The 19,427-nt window shown below is 43.7% G+C and overlaps 1 protein-coding gene across 8 annotated transcripts in view; it reads left to right on the top strand.

The window, feature by feature from the left end:
• Positions 1 to 18,912, top strand: part of NALCN (sodium leak channel, non-selective) — a 325,095-nt gene extending 306,183 nt beyond the window's left edge. For 7 of the 8 annotated variants that reach the window (XM_045055586.1, XM_045055579.1, XM_045055595.1 and 4 more), the window contains 10 exons: positions 2,085 to 2,153; positions 3,104 to 3,252; positions 4,095 to 4,188; positions 5,844 to 5,976; positions 6,643 to 6,758; positions 8,652 to 8,809; positions 12,578 to 12,728; positions 14,071 to 14,220; positions 16,567 to 16,684; positions 17,219 to 18,912. In XM_045055586.1, the coding sequence (XP_044911521.1) occupies positions 2,085 to 2,153; positions 3,104 to 3,252; positions 4,095 to 4,188; positions 5,844 to 5,976; positions 6,643 to 6,758; positions 8,652 to 8,809; positions 12,578 to 12,728; positions 14,071 to 14,220; positions 16,567 to 16,684; positions 17,219 to 17,412 (1,332 nt within the window). In that variant the 3' untranslated portion in view covers positions 17,413 to 18,912. The remainder of the gene's footprint in view (positions 1 to 2,084; positions 2,154 to 3,103; positions 3,253 to 4,094; positions 4,189 to 5,843; positions 5,977 to 6,642; positions 6,759 to 8,651; positions 8,810 to 12,577; positions 12,729 to 14,070; positions 14,221 to 16,566; positions 16,685 to 17,218) is intronic. The other variant, XM_045055583.1, reaches the window with a different exon arrangement.
• Positions 18,913 to 19,427: the final 515 nt, after the last annotated feature.

The raw sequence follows: 19,427 nt of genomic DNA, 5'->3' as shown, positions 1-19,427 counted from the left end.
TCCAAGCTCTGAGCTGTCAGCACAGAGCCCAATGCAGGGCTTGAACTCCCAAACCATGAGATCATGACCTAAGCCGAAGTCGGACACTTAACCAACTGAGCCACCCAGGCACCCGTAACATGTGAAATTTTTCTAACTGTAAAAAGTACAACACCCCAACACATTATCAATACCTTCTCTTTTTTGTTAGTCTTCCTCAACGCCAGCCAAAATTAATATTATCAGATTTTCCTGCTCTCTTCTATCTGTTCTTCCATCCTCCCCAGTGTTACAGTCATGCCAGAAAAGTTCCATCAAACAGAGAACCCATTTGTACCTCACAAAGGGTGTGCTTTAATATGAAATTTCTGTGCTCAAGCAGATAGGTATTGAGTGTCCTTCTTAAAACAACTGTCACCGTCAGCATCAGGGGCTGTGCCAAGCCTAGGTGGGCTCTCAGTCACCCTGATCCATTTCCTCAAATAATGAGTGGTTTTGAGCACCAAAGATGTGTAAGTCACCATGCTGGAGATTGAGAAGAATGCACAGATCAAAACAAAGGCAGTCATTGCTCTCATGGACATCACAGCCTGGAAAGTTTGTGTTTTGTTTCGTTTCAAAGTTTTACGCCAGAATGTTTCATCATGATCCAAGAGGCTGGGAGGGCAGGTGTGGTTTGGGACAAGTAGGCATTCATGGAACGCTCCCAAGTCAATGAGAGTTGCAGCCATAGTGAGGCAGATGGAGGAAAGACACGTATTCCTGCAATGACACAAACGAGTGGGAGGTGGCTGCGTCAGAGAGCCAGTCAGAGGTGGCTGCGTCCTGGAAAGTGTCCCTGCAGAAGTGACGATTGGGTTCAGCCTGTAGGATGAGGGTATGTTGGCGGATGTCCCTGTGATGGAATGCTACAGGAGGGAAATAGTGTGCCTGGAGTAGAAGGAGCAAGGGGCACATGGCACAAGGTCTGGACGGGACCTCTCAGGACCAGGTGAAGGATGGGGGTGCTGTCCCTTCCAGAATGCGAAGTGAGAAAGCCTCTATAGCAAATCTGGAACTAACATAGAAAGGGGAAACAAGGTCCATGTTTTTAGCTTTCCCTAGACAAATATAGCCAAAAACTACTTGGTCCAAAAGAAGAGTAGGGCAGGCTTCCTAATCCTAGATGTCCCAGAGAGGACATCTCACACGGGAAAGACTAACTTGCCTACTCTGCCCGACTACTTTTGTTCTTTCCCAAGAAGTTTCCGTCCTGGAAAAATACTCATCCTCCACTCTACTTTGCACTCTCTGTGGCCTATTGTGAAGGGAGATGCAGTATTTGTTCCCATCTAAGCTATTTCTGTGCAGACACATTCATTTCCTTGTACCTCAAGGATATTCAGCGGACCCCCTTCCCGGGGGCCCATATGTGACAGTTGTCATTTGGCGAGGCGAGACTCCTTGAGAAAAGTCATGCTTTGGCATCAGTTTAATGCCACGGTTGTTATTGCAGTTCTAGCTGGTGGGATCTTTGTTTCCGAGATGAAGCTTTCTTAGTCATAAAGTGCACCCAGTGATCTCTTGCTGCCCATTGCACACTTGAAGAATGAGCTGGATGTGTTTCTGGGCTGGACAGACATTCTCTGCAATCAGCTTACATGAATGTGGCCGGCTGGTCTCCAAAGTCTCCGGAGACCTTCTGAGAGGAGGAAGCTGACCTCCTGCAATCTTTTCCAACTCTAGACCTTCTTTGCCAGGGTTCCTGCATTTTTGGTCTCACTTGACATCCTCATGTTGCACTGTTACCCTGAGTTTTTCTTGCTCCTCAAAGGAGCCGGTCACTATTTTATGTAAAACTTATTTTAGTTTTAAAATACAGAATTCAGCTGAGCAAAACAGAGACCGAAGTTTCATTTAAGATTTGATTTTATAGCTAATATTTATTCATGAGTTTTGGCAGTGACCTTTTCAGCACCTTTTAAAGATAAATTTCTTAAAAGAATTTTCACATTTTATTAAACTAATTACTCAGTAGACTTCACAGAAGACTTAAAATGAAAACTGGAATTGTAACAAGATCTCCTGTGCACATGGCGAGTGGCTGTCTTCTGTTTAAATTTCAGAACGCGTATACCTACATGATGGGCGCCTGCGTGATTGTCTTCCGGTTTTTCTCTATCTGTGGAAAGCATGTGAGTACGTTGTAAAGGATACTATCAATGGTTGCATATGCACAGAAGAAAGGAGCGATGCCTGATTGACTTCAGCTGTCCATCTGGGTCTTCCAGGCGGAAGTTAACAAATTGGTAGTCATCCTGAGTCCAAATGAGCAAATATTAAATATTAAAATGAATCGGCAGCTTAGTTATCTTGTGATACATCTCCTGACATTTCTGTTCTTTTATTTCTTCTTCATATTGGCTAAATTAACTCAGTCATCAACTAAAGACAACATCTCAGGCATGAAAGCGAAAACCAATGCTCTTTCTTAATATTTCTTTATTTTTATTGTTTCTATCTGAATAAGCTTACTTTACTGGAAAGAAAAATCATCTTTAGTGAGGATTCGTGATTCTATGACCCCAGATTTCTTTATATTCGTTGTTATTGCATATATTGCATATATGTGGAATATATTGCGTATATTCCACATATATTTTTCATTTTTTAATGTAATTTCCTTTTTCGCTACTGACACTATTTCATATACGTTCCATATATTCACGTATTCAATACGTGCTATTTGATGGTATTTAGTATTTTGCCATTGGTTAGGTTTGTTTTTGTGAACATCTGTTTGTGGGAGAATCCTGAGCCTACTTGGTGGAATAGGCCAAAAATATATAGCCCTTATCATAGAGACTCGGGGAACAAGAGAAGAGAAAATAGAAGCAAGGAATTTTAGGGAGAGGCTTTTATTAATTTGGCTGAAAAGGCTGAACAGTTGGAAATACAAGTCGAATTTCTGTCTAATGTTTTTTGAATAATATTTAGATCAATACCCTTTATTAAGAACTAATTCAAAGCAATTTTAAAATGAGGGTCACTCTTGTGCCACCTGCTTACCTGTTACTTACTTCCCAGGCTCCCCATGGCTAAGTGAATTAAATATTCATTTCTGTCTCCCCACATCTCCATATAGGTAACACTAAAGATGCTTCTCCTGACAGTGGTCGTCAGCATGTACAAAAGCTTCTTTATCATAGTGGGAATGTTCCTACTGCTATTGTGTTATGCTTTTGCTGGAGTTGTTTTATTTGGTACTGTGAAGTATGGAGAGAACATTAACAGGTTGGTGTGGATTTCTCTCCCTATTCATTTATCAAGCAAACTTTTATAGTCATGAAATCAGGAACAAAAACCTGAATGACTTTTGTCTATCAAAGACAGGAGGAAGGGGAAACAATGAGTTGGAAACTAAAACAAAATGTCCAAATTTGAAATGACATTTTTCTAATTAAAAACAGTCTACACATTTACTTTAGAAACCTTGTTTCCGTAATATTACCAAAATGTAATGGGAACCCATAATTCCAAATCTACCACTACACAGGAATAACCACTTGTAATTTCCCGGTGAATTTCTATCCACCTACTGCCAAAAAACAACATATTCTTTTTTAAATTACACTTTGAACTGATTTGGGGTTTTCTTTTTTTTTTTTAACAAAGCAGAACATGGGAAACTATACTCCCAAAATGGTTACTATATACGAAAAGCATTTTTCAGAGATTATCTTTAATTTTGGGAAGCACTTCATAGTTTTTTAAAAAGGAATTATACAACACATTATATACAGATGTGTCTTGTTGCAGAGATTGCTTATTTGATACATGGCAGCTCTACTTTTTATAGCAAAATCCATGTGAAAGAAGGAATCACTTTTACTTGTCAAAATTGGAACCCTTAGCCACTCAAGATGCATGGCCACAAAATGGTGGCACCATGCTAGGGTTGGGTTAGACGGCTATGCTTGAGGGCAAGTGTGAATAACAAATTAAGAAGATATAACCTTCAGACATGGTGACTTAACAACCACATCTGCTCCAAAATCTACCTGCTTTAGTGGTAACACCTTACTACTTCATGACCAACTATATTACCCACATTCTGGTTTTTCCTCCTTCATTAGGCATGCAAACTTTTCCTCAGCTGGCAAAGCCATCACCGTACTGTTCCGAATCGTCACAGGCGAAGACTGGAATAAGATTATGCATGACTGTATGGTAAACTTCTCTTCATCACTAACAGTACATCAACTTAGAACCAAATGAAACTCTTTGCAGTGCAGTATATCACCAGCCTTATCCTCGTTAGCATCAAGACTTTGTGTACAAAACACCTATCCTGGCTATGTAGTCCATAAAGTTGCATCCTTTTACATTGCAGTATATGGCCATGTGCAGGAAGAATATCCAGTGAACCCAGCTTGAGCTATTGTGGTTCCATCTGGCAGATACGCATTCTGTTGGCATTGTTCTTTCCCTCCCACCTTTAACACTTTGGCAGTCAAGTACAAACAGGGGAGTTCCTCTTCTTTAATTGAATTTATTCAACAGATATTCACTGAGCGCCTGGTTTATACTGGGCCATATGCTAGGAGCTCGGTGTTCCCTGATTCCAAGGCATGCTCAAGGTGCTTACGGCAAGGCCCTGAGCTACACCCTCCCTTTGGGTCCTCCCTTTTCCTCCTTGTGTTCACATCTCCCTTAAAGCATCGGATCCATCAGGAATCCTGCCCCACACTAAGACTGCAGTGACATGTTCCTACAGCACTCTGTGTTTCTCCTTTGTAGCATGTATCACAGCTATAGTGAGTTACTGGCTTGATTATTCCATCTCTATTTCCTCTCTCTCAACCTCCAGAACAACACTGTCCAAAAGAAATTTCTGCCATGATGGCAATCTGCTCTGTCTAATGCAGTAGCCATATGTGGTTACTGAGCCCTTGAAATGGGACTAGTGCTCCTGAGCAACTGAATTTTAAATTTCATCAAACTGTATTTGATGTTCATTAACATACATTTACATTTTAATAGCCACATGCAGTCCGTGGCTCCCATGTATAGCTTTAGACCCTCAGCAACATGAAGGAGGGACAGACTCTATGTCTTGCTTACCTGTCTGTCTCCAACATTGGGTATAAATCCAGCACATAGTAGGAGCTAAAGAACTCTATGCATGAATGAATGGGGACAGAATTTACCAAATCAAATATAATATGAAGCAGAATTAAATAGATTCTAAATATACAACAAGCAGAGTGCTACAACTGCTTCTTCTGCAGAAGAAAGAGCTAGTCTCTCTGGCTGAAAGAAGCCAGGTTTCTCTGAGGTGCCGGCATTTTATTGGGCCACTAAAGACGGGGTGGGGGGACTTTTGATAACCTGAGTCTAGTGCCCTTCTGTAAAGTCCCATAATGGTGCCCCAAGAATGAAGATTACTGGTTTCTTCTTACACAATTTGAATGTGAATTTGCTATGTATAACAAATCTTCATAAAGCTTAACCCATTAGTTAGGTCAAAGAAATTTTTTAAATGCTTTTTTGACTTTCTGCAGCTCCCATCACAAGAACTACTTACCATTCAGGACTAGTGCAGGTGGCAGAAAGAATGTCTCTTGAAAGAAAGGAGTTCATTTTCATTGTGCTTCTAAAATGGCACTGAACTTGAGATTCCCTGAGACTAGAAGTGTAGAATAAAGGAAAGATTCTTTTTGATTTTTGCCACGGATGATGTACTCAATGTACGTGGCTTTTGGGAGATTAACTTTGAAGTTAATTATGTTTTATATGGTGAGGGATAGTTCACAAACTACAGCATGTGCACAAATTCATATTCTTCACTCTGACCCCTCCTCCCTCTCCCCCATCGCCCGCAGGTCCAGCCTCCCTTTTGTACTCCAGATGAATTCACATACTGGGCAACAGACTGCGGAAATTACGCTGGGGCACTTATGTATTTCTGTTCATTTTATGTCATCATTGCCTACATCATGCTAAATCTGCTTGTAGGTAAGTGATGTTCACTGAATATGTTTTAATATCTTTAAACCCAGGTACTTAGATAATTACGTACAATTTTCAAGTAATTATCCCAGATTGCTTGGGGCGGGTATTTCATGGCATTAATTATAAATTGTTGCCTCTCGATCCAGAAGCTGAAAAGACCTTTGAAAGGCATGTAAATGACAGTTGATTGCAATTTCAAGAGTTGTCCTATTAATTATGATCATTAATTTCAAAAGAGCTCTTCTCATGGATTGAGTTGAAGAAATCTCAGAGAGGGCTACCTTTATGGCCTTGAAACATCACAGTTATGTTTCTGAAAGATACATGGTGTTCACCCAGGTGTGGGGCCACCCAGAACCCAATCTGACCTTTAAATACTGCCCTGGAACTGTCAACTAAGAGTGAAAGCCAGCTGGCATGGATATCTCCACACACAGAATGTGTGTTTATGCTCATGACCCTCATGTTTTGGAAAGGCAGGAGCTGGATAAATAGCTTAATCCAAGTGTAAGTAAGATATGCCAACTTGGAAAACACACTAAAAAACACTGTAAAAATTTGGCTTGTGATGTAGGTGATAAAATCCATTATTTATAATAGATGTTTTACTTTTTCTAAAAAATGACAGATTAGCATAATTATCTAACTTCTCCTTTTTTCTTTTCTTAGCCATCATTGTGGAGAACTTCTCCTTGTTTTATTCCACGGAGGAGGACCAGCTTCTAAGTTACAACGATCTTCGCCACTTTCAAATCATATGGAATATGGTGGATGATAAACGAGAGGTAGGAAAGGGGGCCATTGCTTCATGCCCACCCCCAAAGAGATTCCCTGCCCTGCCGCAGACATTTAAGTAGTCTCGCTGTCACCAGTAGACATCTATTGAATTTGGAATGGCTATTGTGAATTGTAGAAAGCCATCATTGACCGTTCAGCAAAATATGCTAGGAAGGGAGAGGGACAGAATGGTCCCCTGTCCAACCGTGGATGCCCTCTTCTTGGACATTCAGAAAGTCATCAAGGAGAGGAAACCAAGGAAGCTCTGAGGAAACCAGCCCTAGGATGAGAGCAGCAGAAGTAGTGAAGTTCAAATCACCAGAGCGATGGTGTAATACAGAGCCACAAACAGCCACACACAGCAATCCTGATTAGAAGTGCAAAGGAACTACTTAGTGGTTTCTGAAGGTTATTTTTTAAATTATTTTGGACTTATTCTTTGAATGCTTTAACCATAAAACTTTCCCAAGATTTCCTGGAATTAGCCAAAGCAACAATATCTCATTCTCTAGCTGCTGCTGCTGCTCTTTCTTTTCCCCTTTCTTCATCCCTAGCAAATACTCAGGCCTAGTTCTGGGTGCTGGGGATACAGCAGTGAACGCAACGGAAAGTCACCCATGCTTACAGAGCTTCTATTCTAATATTGGGAGACAAACAATATAACGTGAAATAATAGTAATCATTATTATCTCAAGAAGCTATAAGCACTTTGCAGATGGTAATATGGTAGACACCAGTCGGACTGGAGGGCAGGCTACTTTAGCGGGGTGACCATGACGGTCTGGCTGGGGAGGTGTTGTTAAACCTGACATCCGAAAAACAAGGAAAGTTCTACCATGGGTAGGTTCAAAAACAGTTGCAGGAAGAGTTCACAGAGGGCGTGAAGACCAAAGAACCAGAACAAGCTAAGGAAGGGGGCATCCTGAGCTAGGCCTGCACAGTAATGCCTGGCTTTCCTCACCGCCTTTGTCCCCCTCTCCCTAACACCCCCCACTTCCGCAGTCACCAGTCTCAGGGGGGCTTTCTCTGAGACAGTGACCTGCACGTGTGGCCATCTGGCCTAGCTCTCCTGTCTCCCCTTGATCCACCTGCCTCTCCAAGACCACTGCCTGTGGGAACCTACTTTCCTTGGATGCACACATCAAAGATGGCACCATGAGTCACATGTTAAGGTGTTTCTAACTGACAGGAATTCATGGTTACCCATGTCCCTGCCTTTAGCCCAATGCCTTAATTCAAAGACAGAGCCAGGCTGGCACGGTAGATTGTGTTGCCCGTAAGGGAGCGACACGTGTTTGATATTCCAGACTCTGGAGCTGCTCTGACCAGATTCTCTTGTATGTAATTGTGCTAATAATTGGGAAGACCTGAAAAGGAGTGATCATTCCCTAGAAGAGCCATTTATAAAAAATGTTTAGAAGTTTGTAGCATCCAGGCTAAGTGAAGAGGAGGATCATGTACATGTGAATGTTGTACTTTCTGCGATAATGCATTAGCAACCCACTCAGCGTGTTTTAGAGAAATAGATGAGCAGAGGCTGAGTCAGTGAAACAGACCAGGAGAGGAAAACCCTGGTAAAGCAAGGGCTGGGGCCAGGGAGGCAGAGAGCCTCCTAGGCTCCCAATGCTGCCAGGTTATAAGATCCCACAGAACCAGAGAAGCACCAGCGGAAAATCTAAGTGCTCGGCTTTCAATGTGGTGCTTCTCTAGTAAACACCCTCCTGACCCAGCCTCCAGGGAGGCAAACAACTTCCTTACTTCCCAGTGCTAATTATGCTATCTTTTAAGAAAAAGATCTGGTGTCGGGTTTTTTTGCGATTTTTTTTTCTGTGAAAACAGAACCCCAAGTGAATCGTTATGGCCTAAAGATGATTTACCAGTTATTGTGCTCTGCCCCCCAGGGGGTGATTCCGACTTTCCGTGTGAAGTTCCTGCTGAGGCTCCTGCGGGGGAGGCTGGAGGTGGATCTCGACAAAGACAAACTTCTGTTTAAGCACATGTGCTATGAAATGGAGAGACTGCATAATGGCGGGGACGTCACTTTCCATGATGTCCTAAGGTACGAGGGAGTTTTCACAACCCTGGGTCACAGAGCTGGAGTGAGTGCAGAAACCAAAGCTGTGACCTTGTGAAATACAACCAACAAGTGGGCTCACAGCCCAAGATGCCACACTCGTTGAGATTATAAGGTGAGGCCACACTGCTCAGGCTCCACATGGCCTTTGTCGCTGTCCTGTAAGGGCCGTGTCTGAGTGAGTGCCGCACACAGGAGGGGGAAGAAGCAGTGGCCTGACATCCCCAGAGGTGCCCCGTATGACTGAGGAGATCCTGATGGGAGAGGTGAGGGGCTTTGGGGAGCACAGCTTTCCCTCGTTCTGTGAGGGAGGAGCTGGTCTGGGGGAGTTTAGTGACTAGGTGGTCCAGCTGGAGTCCAATCCAGATCTTCTCATTTGCTCCATGATTCCGCCCCCAGCTGGCTGGCAAACCACACGTTCTAGACATTCACTGAGACCCCACACAGGACAAGGAGGACGAAATTCCATAAACTGGGTGGTTGAAACAAGTGTATTGTCTCACAGTCCTAGAGGCTAGAAGCTTAAATTCAAGGGGTCGGCAAGGCTGGTTCCTTCTGAGGCTGTGAGAGGGACTCTTCCAGCCTCTTGCCAGCTCCTAGGAGTTGGCGCCTTCCTTGTAGAAACATCACCCCGATCTCTGCCCTCACCTTCACGTGTCGTTCTTCCCGCATGTGTGCGTGCGTGTGCGTGTGCATGTGCGTGTGTGCTTACGCATGTGTGTCCAAATCCTCCCTTTTATAAGGACACCATTTGTATTGGATTAGGGACCCACCCCAGTCCAGTATTATCTCTTCTTAATTTATCACATCTGTAGTAACCTATTTCAAAATAAGATCACATTTTGAGGTACTGGGGGTCATCACTCCAACAAAGATTTTTTTTAGGGGGAAAACAATCCATAACAGCTTTTTAAACAGGAATCTATAGGGGCACCTTGGTGGCTCAGTCAATTAAGCCTCCAACTTCGGCGCAGGTCATGATTTCACAGTTTGTGGGTTCGAGCCCCATGTCAGGCTCTGTGCTGACAGCTCAGAGCCTGGAGCTGGCTTCAGATTCTGTGTCTCCCTTCTCTCTGTGCCCCGCCCCCCCCCCCACTTGTGCTCCGTCTCTTTCTGTCTCTGTTTCTAAAAAAATGAACACACGTTAAAAAAAAATTTAAACAGGAATCCATGGATCAAATCCAGAGGTCAATGGGCTTGGAAACAATCACATCTCTGTTGTCATTAATCAGTCACTGAAATGCAGCATTTTCTTCAGTGATGAATGCAGGCAGCAAGCCCCACAGTGTTAATAATAACCTGCATCTCTGCCACCAGCAGAACTCATAGATATTTTCAGATGGCATCGCTGACGTGGCCGATAATCTTCAATATCCTCTATACTCACCACTGCTTCTAAATTACAGTAGTCCTTTGACCTCAGCTAGATGTTATTATTTAATGCATTAATAAAGAAGCACTTATGTTACTCTGTCACCATCTTTTTTTTAAAAATTTCCAAAATTAATTTCATTTCTTTTTTTTATTAAAATAAGGTTGACAGGGGCGCCTGGGTGGTGCAGTCGGTTAAACGTCTGACTTCAGCCAGGTCACGATCTCGCGGTCCGTGAGTTCGAGCCCCGCGTCAGGCTCTGGGCTGATGGCTCAGAGCCTGGAGCCTGTTTCCGATTCTGTGTCTCCCTCTCTCTCTGCCCCTCCCCCGTCCATGCTCTGTCTCTCTCTGTCCCCCCCCCCAAAAAAATAAATAAACATTGAAAAAAATAAAATAAGGTTGACATACAATGTTACATTAGTTTCAGGTGTACAACATAGTGATTCCACAACTGTGTATGTTATGCTGTGCTCACCACGAGAGTAGACACCATCAGTCACCATACAACACTATTACAGCATCATTAACTATATTCTTTATGCTGCACTTTTCATCCCCGTGACTTATTCATTACAAAACTGGAAGCCTGTACCCTCCCTCTCCCTTTCACCCTCTTCCCCTCCACCCTTCTGACAACCAGCAGTTTGTTTTCTGTATTTATGGGTCTGTTTCTGCTTTATTTTTTAGATTCCACATGTAATTGAAATCATATGGTATTTTTCTTTCTCAGTCTGACTTATTTCACTTAGCATGATACCCCCTAGCTCCATCCATGTTGTCGCAAATGGCAAGATCTCATTCTTTTTTATGGCTGAGAAATATTCCATTGCATATATACTGTATCTTCTTTATCCATTCTGTCATCACCTTTTTAAAGAAAATAATATGAGCACTGTATTTGAATATAATTGCTTTCCTTGGTAATAAGAGATATTTTATTTTATGTATTTAAAATGTTATTCTATGAAAAGTCCCATGGGCCCCACTCTCAAAGAGGTCTGTCCGCAGGAAAAGTCATGGCCCTCTTCTAGAAGTGGCTATTTTCATCATGTGGCAAATATTTGGTGAAGGGCTGGGTATGGTGTCACACATTCAGAAGCACTCAGGTATACAGAAATATGCTTGGGGCTGAAATTTGAAAATAAGAACAGGAAGGACCCGGGAGAAGTTCTCTCAAGTTTCCCAGTTTCCTTCCCGCTATTCCCTTCTTCCAGGAGCATGCCAAAGGCAGAAAAAGAAGAGGCAGAAAATACATATGGCTAGCGGAGGACGCCATCTCAGAATGTCACCAAATCTTTCCTCTTGGTGACAAATATTTTTAGGTCGAAGGGAGACACGTAGACACCCGCTGTCATTAGCGGTTCTCATTCGGCCTCTCTGGAACACAGGGAGGCATCCGATAAGATGGACCCCAGCAAAGCCAATGGGGGTCTGGATTGCCCCTCCCTATCCCTGCAGCTCAGGAAGTGATGAAAACAGTTTGGCACTGATGAGATTCTGGAGGAGGCAGGGAAGAGAGGAAGAGCAGACACATTTCCCTCCTCCAAGGAGGGAAGAGCGCTAGCAAAGAAGAGAAGGTCGGGGTGCCAGTGCTGCATGGGGAGGACTCCCGAGCACCTCCGTGCTGTGATGTGGGCGGTGGAGGCAGCACTGAGTTCACGGGAGAGGCAGGCAGGGGCTGAGGGCCAACCAGGGGTCCTGTGGCAGCACCGGCAAGCACCAGGGGCAGAAGGGGCTGCGTTCTTCTTTGGCTGTAGACCCCTCAGCCAGGATGCAGTGTGAGTCGTTGCCTTACTGCCCAGGGGCCCTGAGGCGACACATTGGTTGTGTTGGCTTCATTTGCCCCCACCTGAACCTGTTGCGCCTAGGGCAGAATGGGAGCGAGTATTCCACCCTGACCTTTCACCCACCAGAATTAATGAGGAAGATCCAGGGGCACAAATGGGATCGATGGAGAGGGAAATGGCAGGGGCGGGGGGCAGGAAGCCTGACCTTAGCCAACCCTTACTGACCATCCCCACCTGGAACTGAAGGTGAAGGAAGTATACAGACAGAGCAGTCTTCCTTCTACAGGGAACATTCCAGAGCCTTAAGCAGCTGGTAATGTAGATCAGGGACCAGCCTAGACCTTCGGTTTTACAAACGCTTATATGGCACTTACTACTGTAAGCACCTCCCAAGTATTAACTCAGTCATTTAATAAGGTGGGGACCATGACTGTCCCCATCTTACAGAGGAGGTGACATAACTAGTCCAGTGGCACAGGAACAGTACCTTGGTTGGACTGAGTGGTGTCCTCTCTGAAAGTTGAGACCTCCACCAAAGTCCCAAATGAGTCCGACCTGGAATGCTCTTGTGTGTCCCCCCCACCCCACCCCCAGCATGCTGTCCTACAGGTCGGTTGACATCCGGAAGAGCTTGCAGCTGGAGGAGCTGCTGGCCAGGGAGCAGCTGGAGTACACCATCGAGGAGGAGGTGGCCAAACAGACCATCCGCATGTGGCTGAAAAAGTGTTTAAAGCGCATCAGAGCTGTGAGTCAACTGGCAGCATCCGGGTTTTTCTTTCCTCCTGTCAAAGGAGAAGGAGGAGGAGGGACAAAAGAGCTTCAGGAACAGCGGAATGAGATGCTCTGTGATTAGCCTCGTAGCCCCTCAACTGTGTCAGCTTCATCCCCTCGTGATGGCCACCTGGTTCGCACCTGAGCTCTCATCCAGACCCAGCTGCGCCCTCGTTAGCAGAGTCCATAAAGCGTTGCCATGGAATCACATTTTTATAACAGAACATTGATGTTTAAAAAGCAGTTTACTGAACAAATATTTATTAAAATATTTGTGATCTCCATTTATCAAACTCAACTGTTCAAAATGCCCAAATCTCTATACGATGACTGGCAACCGAGTTTACAAAAGTACTTTTAAATCGCTCCTAAAAATTCCACCATTCCATTGATAATGTTGTTTGGTCTTTAACAAAGGCCACGTCTCCTGGGAGTTTAATGATCTGTCTGTTGCCTTTAGACTTATAAGCTTATAGGATTCTCTGACTCATAAATCAATGAACATATACTGTGTTGGCATACACTGTGTTTACACTAGGCATTTCTACTAGATAATTATTTTTATGATTATGCTTTTGACTTACACTTCACACACAGATGAAAGAATCACGCTAATTACTAAACATTTATATATAATACACTTTTTAAATCCTGTTTCTCAGAACAACATCAACAGCAGAAACATATCTGTTGGAGGAGAAAATGTCCCCAGGGAAACAAAACACTCCAACCTCCTATAACAAGACAATAGTTATATCATAGCCCTGTTCACTTTGGGGACCCAACCTCCCCCCCCCCCCACAGACCCCAAGAAGGCACAGGGAGCTGGCTCAGCACCAGACCATGTTCCCAAGTGTGTGTCAAGACAGACAGTCCTGCCTCTATCCAGAATAAGACAAGAGCAAGGGTTTCACTCATCCATCCAAAGCTCTCTGCCTCTAACAACACAGAAAGAAAGGGCGATCCATATTGGCTGAATGAGCACAGAGCAAAATAAGAAGGGAAAATATAGAACACCCAAGTTAGTGATTTAAAAATTCTGTTTTCAATACAACAGGAGCTAGCATCAATGAACATATTTATTCCCATTGTTATGCAAATAAGCGTGGGTTGGGAGGTCTCTAAGCCTGCCTTTATAGCAGTCTGATACTTAACTAGGGGAAGTAGTTAAACATCCTCATTTGGAAGTTCCTAAGAGGTCACTGAGCATACAGGTTCTTTGGAGAGGAGAGAAGGAAATACAATTTGAGTGCTGGGGGACAGGGGGATGTTGGGTTGATTTCTCCGTTACCGAGAGAATGATCATATTTCCATAGAAACAGCAGCAGTCATGCAGCATCATCCACAGTCTGAGGGAGAGCCAACAGCAGGAGCTGAGCCGGTTCCTCAATCCCCCCAGTATCGAGACCACCCAGCCCAGTGAGGACATGAATGCTAACAGTCAGGATAATAATATGCAACCTGAGGTATGTGTATGAGGCATCCTTCCTCCAAGGATATTATGTGCATTTTTTATTTTTTATTTTTCATTTATTTATTTTTTTTAGTGTTTATTTATTTTTGAGACAGAGAGCGTGAGTGGGGGAGGGGCAGAGAGAGAGGGAGACACAGAATCTGAAGCAGACTCCAGGCTCTGAGCTGTCAGCACAGAGCCCCACGCGGGGCTCAAACTCACGAACCACAAGATCATGACCTGAGTGGAGTGGTCGGATGCTTAACCGACTGAGCCACCCAGGCGCCCCACGTGCATTTTTAAAATAAAAAATAAAACAGTGCTGTTCACATAGCCATTTCAAACAAGTGACAGTATTTCTTTTTTTCCAAGTGTTTATTTATTTATTTTAAGAGAGAGAGGGAAAGTGCAAGCAGGAAAGGGGTAGAAAGAGAAGAGGAGACAGAGAATCCCAAGCAGGCTCCATGCTGTCAGCACAGAGCCTGACAGGGAGCTTGAACTTATGAACCGTGAGATCATGACCTGAGCCACAATCGAGAGTCAGATGCTTAACCGACTGAGCCTCCCAGGCACCCCAAGGTGACAGTATCTCTAATTGGAAGTTTTTAAGTAAAAAAAAAAAAAAAAAAAAAAAAAAAAAAAAAAGGAACATATTGGTCTAGATTATCTTTGGACCTTTACAACTTGGAATGCTTTGGGGTTATTTCAAAAGATTCTGATTCTGAGTTGTATGAATACTAAAAAAAAAAAGTTAATGCTCTGAACGCATTAATTCTATTGATTTTTGTCTAAAGAGTTCATATCACATCTCTACAGGTTTAACAGAGTCCAGTGATATTACTTGACTTAGGAGAACATGGTTTGCCCAAAGCTCTGCCCTAAATGCTTTCTTCTACCAGGTCACAGGAACTTGCAGTAGAATCAGTGAAAATGTTTGTAATTGACCACCACCTTCCTTAAACAGTCAGACTCATTGAGGCTTTGTCCTCCCTTAGTTGGTCATTGGAAGAGCATATGGAATTCAGGAGGACCTTCTTCACTAGGGCAAAGCTTATTTCCATTTCCAGACTCAATGTACGTGTCCATAAAAAAGCCTAGCATGGACACCCTGGAGAACCTTGCTCTGTGACCAGCAGCTGGCGGGGGTCCTCCCCATTAGGAGGGTGCAGTTGTGGAGGAGCTGGAGTCGATCCAGCACTCTGAGATGAGCCCCTGGCACAGTAAAGCTTTGTGATGTGTAGCGGCCTAGCCAGGGGCCGGCAGTAAATACCGAAGCCTGTGGCTCCATGGCCCAGCGAGGTGCTTCAAGGGAATTCCTTGTTCCACAGCCCAGTTTGGGGTGGGTTTCATGTTGTCGGCTCCCCAACACGTGGGAATCAACTGCCACCGACAACAGGGACTTGTGCAGGGACAGTCAGCAAAGGGCAGAGACATAGAGGCTTCATGTGTGGGCCCAAGGTAAGATCAGGACAGCCAGTCAGGCAGGGCTGATGAGGCTGGCAAAGTGATGATTGCAGAGCTGTCTACTTTCAGGTAAAAAAACAAAACCAAAAACAAAACAACAGCAACAACAAAAAATCCATGAGGTAACCAAAAAACCAAGAGGGGATACTGAAGAGATGTGAGGTCCGAGGCACTGATAGGAAAGGGGGGGGGGGGCACCAGAGACTGAGTAAAATGTGTGGAGAGTCTCAGCTCTTCTCTGACATTAGTCTTGGCTGGTATAAGCTTCATTCTCCTCTGGGGCTGTCGGAGAGTGTTGTCTGCTGAGCTCTCTTTCTGGAGCGCTAGGACTGACCTATAGGTTGGCAAGAATATACTTTCAGGAAACCGGGCAGTCCTTGCTGCCCCCCGCTTCCTTCCTGGTCCATAGCTACACCCCAGGTGCAGAGGGGAGGTAGCTGTGGGAGTGGAGGAGTCCTGGAGGGATACCTGGAGGAGGTGCTACCTGGAGAATTGTGCTCCCTCCCTTCACCGCGTGCAGGGGTGGCTCTCACTTTCCTGGACTCTCTGAACCATTTTCTCTTTTCCTTTCCCCATTGTGGACTCTGGGGCTCCAGTACTGTTTTTCCTATTGTGTTTTCTTTCTTTCTTAAAATAAAATAAGGGTCCATGGTGGGAGGGAGGGGAGGGCGGGTGATGGGTATTGAGGAGGGCACCTGTTGGGATGAGCACTGGGTGTTGTATGGAAACCAATTTGACGATAAATTTCATATTTAAAAAAATGAATAAACTCTAAACTCTAAAAAATAAATAAATAAATAATAAAATAAAATAAGGGTCCAGATTGGTGCAGAGGACAGGAGGGGAGCACAGCGTTAACAAAGAGCCAGTAACTGCTTTATTCTCCCCCATGCAGACCAGCAGCCAGCAGCAGCTTCTGAGCCCCACGCTGTCGGACAGAGGGGGCGGTCGGCAGGACTCCACAGACCCCGGAAAACCCCAAAGGAAGTTCGGGCAGTGGCGGCTGCCCTCAGGTGTGTGCCCCGAGTCCTTTGTCCATTGATTCAGGTCCTAGAGGTGTCTACACCCTGTGGGCTTTGGGTCTCAGATTTCAAATTCAAGTCTACCCCTAAAGTGATTTACAGACTCCCTTCGCTATTGCTGACACTATCTGCCCTTTTCCTTTGTAGTTTTTCTTTCTTTGTATATACTAACAAACACCTACTCACCCATATTCCTATGACACTTATATTTGCCCAGACTGGAATGTTTTATTTTATTGTATCTTATCTTATCTTATTTAGTTTTTGTGGTTATCTCAAAGTGCAACTGGCAAGTAGCAGTTTTTCAAATGGTATCACTAGTTGTCCCTGAACAGAATTTTAAAGTCCATGATGAATATAAAGAACCGAGAGCTGGAAGGATTTCATACTTAACATCTATGGATAGGACGTGTTTATGGGGACTTGTTTACTTGTTATTGCTGGGACTATCACAGCTTTTCAGGAATGGCTTGCAAAGGGGTGAACAGCTCCACGTTGCTCATAGGACTTTTGTCAATTCCACAGCACCAAAACCAATAAGCCACTCAGTGTCTTCGGTCAACTTACGATTTGCAGGGCGCACAACAATGAAATCCGTAGTGTGCAAAATGAACCCCATGACCGACACGGCGTCGTGTGGCTCCGAGGTGAAGAAGTGGTGGACCCGGCAGCTGACGGTGGAGAGCGATGAAAGCAGCGATGACCTTCTGGACGTTTAGGTGGAATTAGCACAGTGCAAGGTTTAATGGGAAGCACTGTTTTCTAGCATTTTCCTCCTATGGTCTAACATGGACCATGGACCATGGACCATGGCGAGCAGTCTATACTTAAGATATCATTTAATTCTATCTTGTCACAAGAGGTCTTTAAGTTGCTTTTTTGTCCTGCCATAGGAAGGCCTAAAACTTGGTCGGTGGCTGTTGTGTATACAGGGAGTTGTTACCGTGTTTTGAGAAAATTTGCCTAATGGTTGTATTTGTAATATTAGAGAACTATCCCAATACCAGATGTAGATCACTCAAAGATTTCATATATCCTGTCTGTAAACTAAGGTGTATATTCATAAATGCTCTTACTCAGTATTATCACCCCCTGAAAGAGTGCTAAGCCCAAAGTGGCTGATATTTATGGTATGGTAGCTATAGTCTTAGTTCCTGTTTTTCCCACTTCTACTAGAAATACTTCCCTTGGGAAAATTATTATTTATGATTGATCTGAAAAGGTCAGCACTGAACTCATACTAAAATGATAGTAGTTTTACAAACTACAGATTCTGAATTTTTAAAAGTATAATCCTTTTCTCATGGTATTCTTAAAAATAGGCAAAAGATATTCCGAGTGATAACAAGTCAGTTTCTGTACTCAGTCACTCTAATAAAAACCGTTGCCTGCTTCCTAGAGAATTGTGTGTGCAGGGACCAGGCAAAGAAATTGCCCCAAGGAGCAACAAGTTTAAAACAGACGTGCACGTAGGTCGCTTTAGGCACGTGGTTACCTGAAGATGTTGAGTTTCTGTGAAGGCCTTTTAATAACTAAGTTTAGCAAAAAGAGTAAACTACATGATTCAGCTTATTAAAAAAAAAAAATCACGTGCGTGATGTATCATTGGCTTCATTTTTTACACAGGGTATGTTGATTTTGCCATAAATTGGCAAAGACATTATGAGTCGATTCCAACACATCAGTGCCATGTTCAATTCAAAATGACTCCCCCCTACCAGATTCTCCTATAGAAATAATGGTAATTTTGTAGAATTGTGCTTAGAACTTACAGTTGAGGGACCCCACAACTCAGCCGTATTTGTTCCACACACCATGTGCTCTGAGAAAGGTAAAATGCAAAGCGATTACACAGTACCTGGGCCTTATACTGGGTCAGCCAAGTAGAAGCACATCCAGGCCCTTACCTACATTATTTTTGGCGAGATTTGCTGTTTAGATGATTTCTTTTAATGCAGCAATTATCTCAGAGTCCTTTGACACCCGGGTTGCTTTATAATCTATTTTCTCTTTTAACATCCTTAAAATAGCCAAATCCTGTCTGTATAACAAACTTAACATTGTGATGCCATCTCTTGTTTACATGGTTAATTGTGACTCTAGGATAATGGGTAATTAAAGTCAGTGAAGCCAAAAGGATTTTATTTGGTTTTACGTTCAGTTGGAGTTTACTTTTTGTACATAAAGAAAATCAAATAAATACTGACTTTGTAAAAGAATTTACTCTGCGTTGATGATCATTTCCAAACCCTTCCTCGTGTGTGGAAGGAGGGAAGGGGGTTTGGGGTGGGATCATTAGGAAGCAGGCACTTTGCAGACTCTGTATTCGAATATTCTGTCTATAATTAGTTGGCAAAAGCTCTGTCCCTGATATTCATTTCAGTTCAGTTCCTAAGCCAGAATGTTCCTTTCACGTTTGTGTCCATAAGGCTGAGTGAATACCTTCCAAGCCAACAATAAAACAGAAAAGGATCTTCCATGGCTGGGGCATGGGCCTGTACTCATGCTGCATGAAAACGAGATTTTATTTTTTGGCTCATTACACTTGAGTAATACAGCTTCATTCTCACAAAACTGCTGAGCCCTTCCTACAACGTCTGCTAACTGGTGTTGAGCAGAACATCATTGTTGTTCATTCTGCAGTGAAGCAAAGGGCCAAATAGCAATGCATTTAAAGCCATAGCACCCTACATTTTCAATTAAGTGAGACAGCCAAGCAGTTCCTGTGGGACTC

Source organism: Felis catus, chromosome A1 (assembly GCF_018350175.1).
Source record: "Felis catus isolate Fca126 chromosome A1, F.catus_Fca126_mat1.0, whole genome shotgun sequence".
NCBI lineage: Eukaryota > Metazoa > Chordata > Mammalia > Carnivora > Felidae > Felis > Felis catus.
Note: the sequence above shows the minus strand (reverse complement) of the source record. Positions and strands in the feature narration are given on the sequence as shown.